Consider the following 14,791-nt stretch of genomic DNA (forward strand, 5'->3'; position numbering starts at 1 on the left):
TGCGCACTTTGCAAATTTTTAGCATATCTATCCATTTGAGGGAAAGGATGAAACACTGTTTTGATGTTACTTTCGATGTCACATCATGCTAAAAAAATTTAGTTGGAACAAAATGAATGAGAAGCAGTCATTGAAATGAAAGCAAAATTTGCCTCAAAAATGCACACTGATATGAAAAATTAACGATGCTTACACTTATTTCATACAGGTGTTGAATGAGGACCATTCCTGTACCTCTCATCATGACTGAAATAATGCAACCATTGAATAAGTGAAACATTTCTCAAATGCGGTTGAAAATTTTCAGCTTTTATATATCTACGAACGAAATTTAGCGTTAAATGATGAAACAAGATAGAAAAAAAGCACCGCTGGAAGAGTATTTTCTTCGTATAAATTTAATAAAGATACTTCACGTAATAGATGGACTGTTTCATTCATCTATCAGTAAGCAATTATTCCCAATTCTAAAAGAATTTTCATTAGAAGTAATCACTGATGAAGAGGAACACATTTTCCAATCAAAAATTTCCAGCATTCCGAAGTACATAAAGTAAACTATTTTAATCGACTAAATCAACAAATTTATTTATTATTCTTATTGTTTTGCTTGGAAAGTCCTCAACTTAAATATTCTAATTTCTTTCCCTATCTACCTAGTAATATTTAAAAAATGGGAAATACGAAAAGATAGGCAAGAAATGAAGATACTATGATCTTTTTGTCGTAAACATTCACTTTTGAGTAGACACATAAGCAGAATTGGCTGTGGTAGTAAGAAAATTCAAGTGACTATTGTAAGAGAAGAATTGAAAATAATGCTGCCTGGAAATTTTTAAACGCAAAAAAAAAATTCATTTCTTTTTCTTAAATCAATTTCGACAAGCTGACACGGTCTTTTTTACACTTCCATTTTAACCAAGATATCAGTCTATCATATGCTATCTGATTATTCAAGAATTGAAAACAAACTCTACATAATTTTAGAAAAAGTGAAACCACATTAGAGTGCTGAAATTAAACAGTGCAATGATCACAGCATATTTGCGGGTAATTTGAGCGAAACGGTTTAACTGATAACTTCTAAGTGATTTGATGACATACATATGAACATATCGAATATAAATTCTCGTCTGCGTGTTCCTCCACGTGAAACAAATAGTGATAATTTCCTCTAAATATTGGTGTAAAAGAAAGTTCAACGTTAAACCTTATTGATACATACTTTATATATTCATTACTACGTTTGCATCCAACTTTTAATTCTTGTGGCCAATTATTGTATGTTGTCTTTTATCAACTTTTTTTTTAACTCCTGTGCCACTGTGGTGACCAATATACACTTTCGCATATTGCCATCCACTCTTACGCAGCGGTTGCAATTACGCATTACTGTAATTGCATCTCTGTTTTAATTCTTGTGGATACTAATGCATCCACTGCCTATTAATATCCTCCACTTTATTTGCTGTACCTCTTTTTGAGAAAGTCTTACATTTGACAAATTTGGTTTCCATTCGTTTTTGCCGTTTCTAGCGTACGCAAAGATTGAGCAAGCGTTCCATCCAAATCATTGCTATGTTATTAATCATGCCTATAACATAATTTGGCTGAATCTGTAAATGAAAGAAAAAAAGGTGATATATAATTGTAGCATAGAAATTGTTTGAAATAATTCAACAAAAGTATATTCCAATTGTAGTAGCTATAGTAGCCCTTCGACTTCACCTTGAGTGTAGTAGTAACACTTATTAAGTATCTTGTTCTGGTCGTTATAATTCAACCTGCCTTATTACTTATTTTTCTCTAAATATCTCCTCTCTATTATTTATCATTTTAATCATCTGAGTTTTTATTATAATCGAACAATTTTACCTTCTCCATTGCACTTTTTTATCACCTTCACCTTGTACTGTATGATCTGCTGAGACGTTTATACGTTTCTTATCTTCAGCAAATCGTCCACTTAGCTGAGTCGATGATATATTTTTACAATGCGTACATTAAAAGAATTTCATTATCATAGTTATAAGTCAGAGGAAAAAGCGTGAAATATGTCTAGGTAACTGTCTATTTTCTTCAGGCGCTTTTTTCCAAAGTGTTTTTCTTCTTCAAGCGCTATTTTCCGAAATGTCTTGGAACTTTCCAGAATAGTGTAGCACAGTAGCTTAATCTACTTATGAAAACAAAATCATACCTCTATTATTCGTCCCAGGATTCTAGATTTAGGATGATTGCAGCGCAAATGTTACCAAATTACCGTAGGGAGAGGGAAGCAACAGTTCAAGAAACGCTAGCATTTTGCGCTGGATTTAGGGATAAGAGACGTGCGACTCGTAAGACTGCTAGAAAAATAGGCCCGTTTGTATCTAGTCCTGCAATCTCCCATAAAAGGCACGGAATTTTTAGGTAAAGCGCGAAATTTGAACCGTTGCCAGCAGCAACATTAACGTTTCCTCACAATGGCTACTGGCAGACCAGCTGCTGTTTTGTTGGCGAGGAGGTGGGGCAGTTTCGTGAGGGAAGTTCTTGCGGTAACTTTACTATCACTGATGTTATCTTTGAATGATTAACCTGACCTTTTCAGCTTGCTTACTCCAGATTTAAGTAGATAACGCCAAATGGCGCTAAAGGATTTTCTGACGAGGTAATTGGCTGGGAAACCTTATTTTATCATCCTCGATTTACTTACAATTATTTGCTAGCTTATGATAAAAAATTATCATTGAAAAGCAAAGTTTTTCAGGATATGTATCATGAAAAGAATGATGATTTTGAAGCTTAGTCAATTCAAAATTCAGGTTATCTTATCGTATTTTTTTCGAATTTCTTGATTCCTTTTTTGAATGTTAAATTAGATAATTTTGTCTTTTTTTTTTTTTTAACGTTCTTTCTTTACTTTCCAGCAGTGTTACAGCATGAAACAATTGCAATCATTATTATCTTTTGAGTTTCACTATAATAAAAAGAGTTATGATACTTGTACTGTAATAATGTTGCGGTCAAATTTTCACCAAGTTGTTATGCATAGATTTATTAGTAATATCAGCGGTATTCATGATTTTTCATCCCGATTTTATTTAAGCTGGCTAATTGCATATGAATTTTGAGGTACTCTATGGGTCGGCGGACACGTTTCTCTTCCGAAGGACAGGTATTTAGACAGTGAATGAAAAGCGACGAAAAATTGTTTTTGCAGTTGGCGCTTAGTAAGTCTTACGAATAGAATCAACACTACCAAGATTTTAAGAGTATTCTGGAATTCATTTCATTCTATAGATTCACCAAATGTACCCATACATTGCAGGTTACATCTTTTAAAACCATCTCAAACTTCCCTTGCATGGCACCTTCAGAGAATTGCATGATATCCTGTGTTAATGATCTCAATAAAACAACGTTTTTCATTGAATTTTAAGATTCAGAACGCATGATGAAAATGCATAAACTATTAGAAACTATATTATGCTTCGGTAAAGTTTCTGTTCCTTTTTTCTATTTCTGTTCCAAAAATTTTCATTTGTTAACATTGTAGGACATGATATGTGTATCTTCTTTATACCGGGCGTTAAAAATATCCAAATTATTCAGGGATATAATATGGCAATAGTTTGCAGATTATTTTCACTTCGTTCAAATATTTCTGATTAACACACAATTTATTTAATAATTTGCCTGTACAAATTTATCCGAATGATTTTTTTAACCAGACAATCAGTTCTCGATAGAAAACTTACCGGAATGTGGTCGAGATTTTTGGGACGAATTTGTGCAATAATGCTTTTCGTGATTTATTCTAGATTTTAGTAAAAAAATCTGCTAATCGAATTATACTTTTTCAAATATATTCGTTTATTATCAGTAATGTTAATTAAACAGTGTTGTGAATCTCTTCAATGCATCCCATGTATAGCTGTTTTTCTGGATGCATTTGCAGAACATATGCTAGATAATGACAATCAATTATTTGAAACTTGTTTCAAGATTTCATGTTTTCTGTCGGCAAATAGGCCAAACATACTATTACAGTAACTAAAAAATAAAAAGAGGGATTGTATATAGTGGATATAAGATCTTATTATTAACAAAGGATAAAGGGAAGGAGCTAACAAAGGAGTCAACCTAATAAACAACGTAGCGATGGGAAAAGCGTAATGGGATAATAAGCATACAAAAAAAGAAAAAAAAAAAATGGATATTTGATCTTAACAAAGAAGAATTCTCAGCGATATAAGCAGAGCAATTTCTCATTACAGAATTTACATTGGGTCGACGAGTTGAGGTATGGTGGTATTAGAGCGAGCTTAGGTCGTGTTAGAGGAAAACGGTTAGGAGCATGAGTAAGAGGGATTGGACCCAAGTTGAGTATTAAACTACGTGAATTTCGACGAAGAGAAATTCAACAGGTGGAGAAAGACAACGATAAAAACAATATTCTGGTAAAACGACGACGTACAATCAAAACGACAGTTACAACACTCAATGACAATTCAAGGATTAAGAAGAAAAGTGAAGAGGGAAAACAGTAAAAATCAATTCGACCAGTTCTACTGATAGCATAACGTGAACGACGATAATAAACTTTGTAAGAAGATAAGTTAAAGTAGGAAACAGTTATATAAACAGATAATCGGCTCTTATTAAAAAAGGGTGAAATATTTTTTTTCCTAAATTTTCAGTATCGTTAGAAATCAACAAGAAGCTGACTCAGCAGATGTTGAAAGTAGTTCGTTTTCTACATTATTCTTTTATTTATGAATAAATCAAGTTTTTACTTTAGCATGCTTATAATTTACATTCAGACCTTAAAATTTGCCAAAAAAGAAAACTGAAATCCATATGGAATCGTGCAACACCTGCTAATTACTTGTAAATCTTTGTTTAGTTAAGGAAATCTTTGACCAACTCACATTAGATTCTGTGTTGGAATCTATAGCAAAGCGATCCAAGTTATCTAATCCATTGATTGGTATTACACGTGGTTCCTTGCAAGTTGATAATCCTTTAATTCGGTATGTGAGTCGTTCCTGCATAAATTTTTCCTTTTTAATCTAATTTTAGATTCGTTGATTTTTTATTCTTTCCAGATCAACAAATTTCACCACGACGCGTGGAATAAATTTAGTAAGCCCTTATGAAGAAATATCAAAGTTTGAAGAGAAAGAAAACTTTCTAGTGATGTTTCCATGATCTGTAATGCAGTATGCCTTCATCATTGCTTTTTTGTTTTTTGAAACTTCTAAATGGACTATTTGATGCTTAAAACCAATGTAGGTGAAATTTCAAGAATACGTTATTGAGGTTATTTTGGGACAATCATTGAATAACTTGTGTTTTGATCTCTTGTAAATGCTTTATTATAGGATCGTCGTGGCAATGACCACATTAAAGCTTTGACAACTGATAATGTGGAGACATCTGGATATGTAAATGATAGTTTTATTCTTCTGCTTTTGTGTTCTTTTTTATCATTTTCTGGTAATTTAAAACATCAGTTGAATATTTTTGTTTTGCTATAGATTCGCGAATTTTGGTAGCACGTGTTATATGCTTTTCAAATGTTATTTTTGCAAAAGATCTTTTCAAAGTTTGTAAAATGGTCGAAGAACTTGGCTTGGATTTGGATGAAGAAATGCCGTTATGCTTGTTTGTATGCATTGCTTTCGTCTTTGATAACAATCTTGCAGTCACAAAGAGTTTGCTAGCAAATAGCTTTAACTGTTCTAATTTCTTTTTCTTCTCTTTATTTCTTACTTTTTGTTTCGTAAAAGAAACAAAAGAGCGGTTTCCATTGTAAGATCATTTGATTTGACGAATCGGAGTAAACAAAATATTCAGATTCAATACTTCTGTACTGAATTTCTGAAGCGAATATTTCCTATATAACATATATATATATATGGTATTAAGATTCTCTTTTGGATTAATGTAAACAATCCAAAAAGCACTGATAACAATTTCTTTTTTTACGTCTTTGCATCATTACTGCAGCAAATGTTAAAAAGCACGTAAATTCTAATTTACGGAATATCTTCTTTTTTTCTGTTCTCGTGAGTATAATAAATTGTTCAGAGCAGTTGCCAATCTTGCAAGCCAGCGTCACTGTACATCAAACAGTTTGAAGATGGCTTTTTTAGAAATGATCAAAGATATGTCAAATTTAGATTTCTGGAATGGTGAGCAACAGGTTATCCTTTAATTTGCACAAATTATTTTGAAATGATTATATTTGGATATTTTTATTTTCAGTTTCAAATCGTTTTGTTTAAATTTTTAATAACTGTTTGGTGGTTTTTCTACTTATTCTTATAAACAGAAGGGAAGATTTCCTAGTGTTATGTATATGCAGGCACGAAATGAATTGTTTTTTTACATGACAACATTTTTTATCTTGTACAGCTTGAGTTTGTCGACCAATTAAATGTAAATTTTTGTGGGAAATTTTCTTAATTGCAGGATGCACAAGAATTCCTTACAAACATTTTGAATATGATGCAAGAAGGATGTGACAAAATATTGCGTGAACAGCACAATATTGATTATCAGCAGGAAAGAAATAAATGAAATCCAATTACAGCAAATTTTGCATTTGTTATAGAATCTATGATAAGATGCAGGAGGTTCTTTTGATTTCTTTAATAGATCAGTGAGTTGTCATCTATGCCTTCAATATCCATCATCAGTTATAGTTGGCAATAAGCAAAATAAATATCTATTAAATATTGTTGATTCGGATCAATTATTCAAATGAGAAAATCAATTCAGATGTGAAGCAGTTACGAATAACAAAGAAGAAAGCATTATTTTACCGATTTCTATCCAAATGATGGACCAAAATGATTCCTGGTAAGTAAGTGTTTATTTCTCAAACATTTCTCCTCGATAAGATTAAAGTGAGAACGTCTTGTGGTAGTGTTTAAAAAAAGATTCACTCTTCAGGCAGATTTAAAAAAAAAAAAAAAAAAACATAAATTTTTTATCTTTAGATTATCAATTACAGTACAAGATTTGTTAAATGACAATTTATGATCTGAAGTAGTTGACAAGAAATGTGATTTATGCGGATGTAATAGTGCGAATAAAAGCCAGCAATTTACACGAATTCCGAGATAACTTTTTCACTTTCCTTAGTTAATGATAATAGTATTTAAATTTTGTCTTGTGCTTTCTTGCTAATTTTTACCAATTGTTTTCTGTATTAATTATTTTTACTAATGTTCTAAATGTACTAATTGTTAATTGTTTCAGATGTTTGAACATGTTTGTCAAACGTTATTCTTTCAACACAAGTGCAGCTGTAAAGCGCGACGATGAAATTGGAATTCTGCTTAAATCAAGATCTGGTCAGTGAATTAGAATCGTTTCCACCTTTGTCTTCTACTGCCAGGTAAGTATGCTATTTCTAGAAGCGTTTTTTTCTGAAGTGTTTCCAAGGTGATGAAAAATTGTTTAGAACTACAAGTTTCCGTTTAAGGAACGTCGATTTCGAGACTTCCAAGATGCTCAAAATAAGTCTTTTAAATTATGATAATAGAAATCGGGCAGAAGTTTTGTGTTGGATGTTATCAGAATAATGCAACTTAAAGGTGAGAAAAAAAAAAAACTGGAAGAGGAAAATTAGAAGCTCATGTTGAGTTTTAAAATGCTCGTTCTAAATGCATAAAATTTTCTCCGGTAATTTTTGGATTGTTTTTTCTATGTGATGAAATCTAACAAAATATATTATAATGATGCCATTAGTTGATTTTGGAAGGAAAAATAGATTTAAAGGAGTTTTAAAAATGATTAGAGATAATTCCTGTAATATTTTACATTAAGAAAAAAGAAGTGCTATTTATTTTTGATCTTTTCTTTGCTTTAAAAAAGTGCAACTTTTATAACGTATCAGCGTTAGTATCGTAATCGTTCATCCATATTTTGATGATTAAGAAAATAGGTTAAATAGAATATCCGATGGATTTTCTCTTTTTGCAGGTTTGCAAATAGTCGCTTAATGGATTTTGTTGTTGTAAGTTGTCCTTATTATCTCCTAAAATTTTTTTCAGTAACATTTGCAAGAATTTAAATTTCAATTAGCAATTATTTCACTGAAAATTGAACTGAATTTTATCACTTGAATGCTTGCCGGCTAATGTTATCAATTGCAACCATATTTGAAAGTGTATAAAATGTTCGCTTTATTTTTGTCATCATTATTTTCTTATTTATAATTGGTAAAATTTGAACTTATATAATTTTGAATTCTTCTACAACATTTTTAATTAATAATGATGATTTGCTGAAAGGAAGCAATTTGGAAAAGAACTAATAATGATAACTTTTGTCCTGAGAAGGAGCAATATGATCATCTGCTTATAAATGTAGGAAATGTGGACCTAATGGAATTCTTCTTTTTTGCTGACAAATTCGACCTTTTCTGACAATTAAAGGTGTGGGAAATCAAACATTTAGACCTGTAACGTTCAGCACCTGATAATAGCTAGCGTTACAAAATTACCTGGAGATATTTCACACATGACGAAGGTTCAGGATTAGATCTAAATGCTGGTTTCATGTTTGTCTAAGTTTAACTTTTTTTTTTTTTGGAACTTTTATTGTTGTTTGGTTCTTCTAATTTTGTTTTATTTTTTTATTGCTGGTTATATGTTTGATATCTTTAGGTATTGGTTATTTTTTTTTTTGTTTATCCATAGTTGGTTTTAATCTTGGTTTAAAGTATTATGATTATTTTGTTTATTTGTTCTTTTGTATTGATTTATTATCTACTTTTAGCTAATACATTAGGTATGTAATGATTAAATTTGAATATACTTTTGTTTTTCGCGTAAAAACATAACTTTACTTTTGGATGAATTGCTTTCAAATAGTTTTTTTTTTTTTTTTTTGCTGGAAGTTGTACGTCATCTTTTTTCTACAGACTGTCAAATTTTGACATGAACAACTACGTAGTATTAATATGATAGTTATCAGGACCAAACGTTTATTCTGTGTCGGCAAAATTTTATGTGCGCTCTTTCATTATGTTAACTTCGAACTAAGTGGTTATCAATGAAATTTTTTATTTTTAATAATATTAGCAATTTTTGCATTTATTAAAGGAGGTTATTCAAGAAATTCATACTAAAAGATGGTGGGCTTTAAAGGTTGATGATAAAGTTGCTTCAAAGAAATTTTTCTTTCCAACAACCTGCAATAAACTCGATCAGCAATCAAAAACAGATAAAGATAATTTATAAATAAGCACTTCTCTCTTTTTTATTTTGCTGTTTTAAACATTTTCGTCACTTTGTTTGATCATATTCCGTTCAGGTTATATGCAAGAATTGTATACAAACAGTATGAAATTTATTGACAGTTGATTTTATTTTCGTTAGAAGTAGACAGTGAAGGAATTCTTGATTTCAGTTCCTCAAGACAAGAACTTGAACAATTCCCTCGTGTATCCCATGCCTATTCCACGCAACAATGTTCTCGATCACGATTACGCTCAATCAAAAATTTCTACTTTATCCAACATAGATGTCTTATTTCCTTTCATCTATGTGTAGGCAAAAAGTTTTTCCTTGATGTATTCGTGATGGAAGCAGCAATGACGACGATTGTAGACAAAATATTTAATTAATATTTTAGAATGCGATTCGAAATTCTACAAGTGAGCTTCCAATAAAGCATCAATAAAAATAAAGCTAGCGAAGAATCAGGAAAAGTCTGTTAATTCAAACAGTTTTTCGGAAGAACAATGGTACTTTTTTGGATTTTTTTTTTTTTTTCTTATTTGAATGACTGTTAGCAGCTTCTAGGCTAATGTGATTTCTTTTCTCTGATACATTTCACAGATAAATAGGCTTCATTATCTGTTATTCCTTCGGTATAAAGCTGAAAATCACTGATCCATGTTTTTAAACCATTACTTTTCTGCATGAAAGGACTTAACCACCATAGTATGTAAACGTGGTTTAACTATTAAAATGAGAGAAAAAAAAAAAACTCTTCATTAAAATTAAAAAAATGTGAAAAAAGTTAATGAAGAGCTTTAAAACACTTCAGGGATAAAAATACCGGTAAATTATAGTGGTATAAGCTATTAGATGTACAGCCTAGCAAGAAGAACGATCCAAAAGCCATTGCAACTGATCTGAATAATGTAGCTAGCATTTCACGGGTAACTGAAAGTCACGAAGCAAAAGGAGTGAAAGAAGTTAATATAAGCGAGAAACTACCTGCAGGTAAATAAAGGTTGTGAACAGGAATTTGAACTTAAAAAATTAGGACCAATAAAGGTAAAGCATCTTTAACGAGCGTTATGAAATTAAAGATGTGAAGTGCTTGAACACACAAGTGAAAATGTTTTTAAAATCGGAAAAAACTTTATTCCTTAATATTTTTTTTTTTTTTTTAACCCAGGTTTTAACTCCATGCAAATCAACTGCATTTTTTGACACTACCGACAGTCGCGAAAAACCGCTGCAACCTACTGCTGTACAGGATTTTGTGTTCAATGTATAACTTCGACAGAATTATTTTGCCCAGTTAAGGTCAAAAATCAATGTTCTCACACCAGTAAGTTCGATTTCTTTTTTTTTTTTCAGCCGACATTTATAGGAAAATATACATCAACTGAAAAGGATGGAGAGAATGAGGCACTTAAATTAATCAAATTGATGGTTTAGAAATTAAAACTTCTTAGAGGTATATTTCGCCGTTTTTGGACATAGTGTACCAGAAATCTAATTTAAGTTATCTAATGGAAATTAGTTTTTCAGGATGATAGAGAGCCTGTTGAGCCAGGATCTATTTTAAGATCAAAACCAGCGCTACAAGAACAAAGATTACATAATTCCTTTTTTGATCAGAGACATCCAAATCTACCATGGTATCTCTTTGGAATTACTTTTTCAAGTTTAGGGCTGTTAGCTTTTTATGCTTTAGTTTCACTAATCGATATTACCCTTAAAGATTTCTATGTCTAGCTACAGTCACCAATCTCTCCTTTCAACATTCCTAATTCACATTTAACTATCACTGTCTAATGAAACAACAATCTATGTGTTGTTTGCACTTGGGATAGAAAAATGTTGATGGTAATATATTGAAGTACTATTATTATCTGGATTTGCTTTACAAACACTCATTTAACCAAGTGTTAAGCATGAGTAAGTTAATATGAAAGATGGTTAGTTTTGTCATTTGGATTATAATTTTTAATGAATTGATAGATTCTATTTCACTTTAAGTTTTGAAAATCTTCAATCACAAAGAATCTATATACGGATGAGGATCTTTACTTATGACTGAAGAACAAATTATGGCAGTTGGTTAACCTTCTTAAAAAGTTGCATACTATAATGCATTGTTCAGAAAGAAACCATCCGTGATTTGGATGAAAATATGGTTAATTTGTAGGCTTGTGAACGTAGCATTGCTGATCAGTTAAGACCTCTTCAAAATGACATTGGAACTTCTGTGAGAACATTACAGGAAAACGATGAAGAGGTTTAACTTTCTTTGCCGCGATTGTCCATAAGATTTGCAGCAATTGCAAGCTCTAAGAAGATATTAAAGATTTGGAAATGGACATAGCAGTGGTACATTTCTTACGGTGGTTTAAAAAGAAAGCGAACATAACGTAGATGAAGTGATCATCCAGAAACTACCGTTCTCATTTGCTAATGCATATCTCAACGTTAGAGCAAAAAACCTAGAGAAATTTGAAAATAAGAGAAGAGAATTTGAAGGTCCAACTGATTCCAATAATGGAAAAGAAATAATTAAATGTAAACATGGAAATAAGGTTGAAATTAATACTCTAGGAAGATTGATGCAAGTGAGAAAATAATACAAAAAAATAACCGGAATATTCTTGGAATTAAAGGTGAAGGTATGAACCGGCCATATGAACCTTCTAAAAATCATCCGTGTGTGAGCGCACGAATAAAGTGATGAAAATATATATCACTAGTGGTTGTTGTAAAAAAAAACAACGAACAAATGGACCGCGAAACCGAAGTTTTGTCCTGATAATGTATGCACAGCTTCGGGAAATACAGATGATAAGATTGGAAAATTATAGTCTACAATAAATAGCCATATCAATAAACATCTGCGGAGGGTTTTAAAATTTCGTTGTGATCGGGAAAGATGGAAATTCCAAGCATTATCTCCGAAACATTTTAGTCCATTTCTTGTAGGCTTTCCAGTTTGTCAGTTTTTTTTTTTTGTACTTTTCAAAATTACTTAGTTAAAACTGCTTGAATTCAGAGCGACTCCGGACGAGAGAAGTGCTTAATAAGGAACAGACCTGCAACACCACTAGAACTATCACACCACACCAAACATATAGGGACTTACCCTGACGGACATACTTCTGTCGTTAGTGATAATCAGTTACCGGAGTTTAAGCAGGCGATGAATGAAACAGAAATCATATCCTTAGATAAGTTAAGCTTTTAAAATATGTTACTTTATTATCCTGCAACTAAGTCGTTTCCCCTTGATAATCACCTCTCTTTTAACAGAATCCGAGCATCCCATGATGTCACCTAAATCTTTATTAACTAATATTTGTCCGAATTTGGTTCAAGAAGACAAATGTTCCACGACCGCAGCAGACTAGTTATGCTTTATCAATTAAATCTCCAAATGATGACAAGGATTCGAAAGTGCTAGTCAGACCACTGCCAGCTGCGAATATGGATTTTGATGTAAAAATAACTGGAAACTCGGACGAAGAATCATCGGAAGGGGACAGTATCAGTGACGATCTTCAAGGTATAAATGGAGTAAGTTTGAATTCAAATGAAATATGTGGTAGAATTATGAGAAAATCTGAGCAACATCGAATGTCGGATAATTTGTGAGTTTGATATGCCATCTCCTAGACGATAATCACAAATATAGCGAGAACTGAAGCGAAATCAGTTGGCTCTTATTGCACTAAGCAATGAGTTTGAAAATTTCTGTGGTGAAGTAGAGTTTGAAACCCAAATTTCAAAATGATAATATCTTTCATACTTTTGATTTTAGCAAGTGTAAACGGTGAATCAAGCCGTGAACAGTTAAAGACTCATTAGTGATAAGTTTACAAAATTATTACCTGGAAAATTATTTCTCATTCGATAATGTTTTTCAAGAACGAAGTTTTCAACGAGTTTGGAGGGCAAACGATTCCTATAAGCCGCTGAATTGTGAAGGACGATTTATGAATATATTGGCTTAATATTTGCCAACGACTTGTTGTAAGTTTCTGTTTCAATTTTGAGCACTGTTTTTGAACTTTAGTAGGGAATCTATTTTCCTAACACCAATACTTGGTGTGATGATTGCACGGTTATGCATCTTAATGTCATAATTAATGTACCACTTATTACTATCGCTTCCATATCACTACGGCTATTCAGACTGGTTTATGGGTTCACCGATTTGAATGCGCTGGATTAGCAATAAATTTCAGGACTCAGTCTCCAGTTCTCGAAATCGATGTTGCAGATGAGCTTTTCCATTTGATAGACATGAAAGGAAGCTGAAATTCCTTGTTCTAGTCACTGGCATATTAAGTTGCCGGTGCTGAGAATGATTATTGTGTGCTGCAGGAATCTGTAAATTTCACTTTAGATCTGAAGAAAAAATATTTTTGATTTTTATTTTTGGTTTGAAAAATTCGACAAATTTAATAAGTTCCTTATAAATAAAAGGTAGTAATGATAATGATAGTGATTTCTTCCGATTTTCCTAAATTATCCATTGTCAATACTGAGAAAAACAAATCACTGTCTTCCTATTTTCTGAAGGGGGACATTTAGTAATATAACTAATACCGCAGAAGTCGAGGACTGTAACAATAAGAGAAGTTGGAATTCGTAATTCACTTTGTTATTAATGAAATAAAACAGCTTGAATGAAACTTTGTCACACATTTCAACACTGTTTCAATTATTTCAAAATCTAAATAGTATAGATATTTGCAAAAACAGTGACTAATTAAAGGGAAGAAAAAACTTCAATAAAATTCATAGGAGGTACTTTAAATCTGAAAACCCAACGTCCAGCCGCTGAAGAGGATTCCACTGATCAGTTACTAATTTGCAAAAATTGAAGTAATCGTTCGCGACTAAACTCCCAAACAAAAATTTGACGTCTTTTGTATGAATACATGTGATATAAGCAGTAGAACCCCGACAAATGTCAGCCTAAATGAATCTATCATCCATGTGGTGTCAATGAAAATGAGTCAGCTCGACGAAATTGATTGAACTTTCTTGAGCTACAATAGTCAATTCTGCTTACGAGTGAATGTAACAGAAATGTTCAAAGATATTCCCGATCTTATGAAGGAAGAGGATAGAATTCCGTCCAAAACATGCCGTATTATTGAACATTTAGTTTAACCGATTACCTCATAATTTGATTGAATTTGTAAATGAATTTGTGTAGAAAAGGTGATAATTTACTGCATAAACCGGATGTTTACTGGCGCTACTTTCGAAACCGTCAAATCAGGAATCAACCTCGAAGCAAACTGATGATCCTAAGTAATGTAATTTTAATGTTACTTTAAGCCTACTTCTTTAGAGCCACCAATATGCTTTACATTTGTATGTGCATTCTTTTATGTAAGGTATAGTAAAAAGTTTACTGTTTGCAATAATATTTCTCGCACACTTATTGATTCAGGCGTTGGGATATACCCGGACATTTCTACTCCTTAATCTGAAAGTTGCGATAAGCTTGAAATGGTAGCACACTACGCAGAAACCTTCCGCCTGTGTGACTTGCACAAGAAAGCGAAGTCGTG

The 14,791-nt window shown here is 32.0% G+C and overlaps 3 protein-coding genes across 3 annotated transcripts; all 3 read left to right on the forward strand.

Annotated features, from left to right (window-relative positions):
- Positions 1-2,230: 2,230 nt before the first annotated feature.
- Bm17962 (Uncharacterized protein) lies at positions 2,231-6,564 on the forward strand (the record flags this gene model as incomplete). The annotated part of the gene is made up of 9 exons (XM_043074392.1): positions 2,231-2,409; positions 2,747-2,801; positions 3,112-3,154; positions 4,886-5,012; positions 5,088-5,124; positions 5,364-5,436; positions 5,520-5,646; positions 6,073-6,187; positions 6,457-6,564. The coding sequence occupies 9 exons, from the start codon at positions 2,231-2,233 to the stop codon at positions 6,562-6,564; spliced, it is 864 nt and encodes a 287-aa protein (XP_042930326.1).
- A 199-nt stretch (positions 6,565-6,763) lies between these two features.
- Bm14121 (Uncharacterized protein) lies at positions 6,764-7,574 on the forward strand (the record flags this gene model as incomplete). The annotated part of the gene is made up of 3 exons (XM_043074393.1): positions 6,764-6,846; positions 7,304-7,387; positions 7,475-7,574. Coding segments are annotated over 3 exons (267 nt in total), but the record flags the coding sequence as incomplete, so codon positions are not given.
- Positions 7,575-12,689: 5,115 nt separating this feature from the next.
- Positions 12,690-13,181, forward strand: Bm7770 (Uncharacterized protein; the record flags this gene model as incomplete). Its single annotated transcript, XM_043074394.1, has 2 exons — positions 12,690-12,779; positions 13,131-13,181. 2 exons carry the CDS (start codon positions 12,690-12,692, stop codon positions 13,179-13,181), a joined length of 141 nt encoding a protein of 46 aa, XP_042930328.1.
- Between the last annotated feature and the right edge of the window lie 1,610 nt (positions 13,182-14,791).

The sequence above is a fragment of the Brugia malayi genome (genome assembly GCF_000002995.4).
Source record: "Brugia malayi strain FR3 genome assembly, contig: Bm_v4_ChrX_scaffold_001, whole genome shotgun sequence".
NCBI lineage: Eukaryota > Metazoa > Nematoda > Chromadorea > Rhabditida > Onchocercidae > Brugia > Brugia malayi.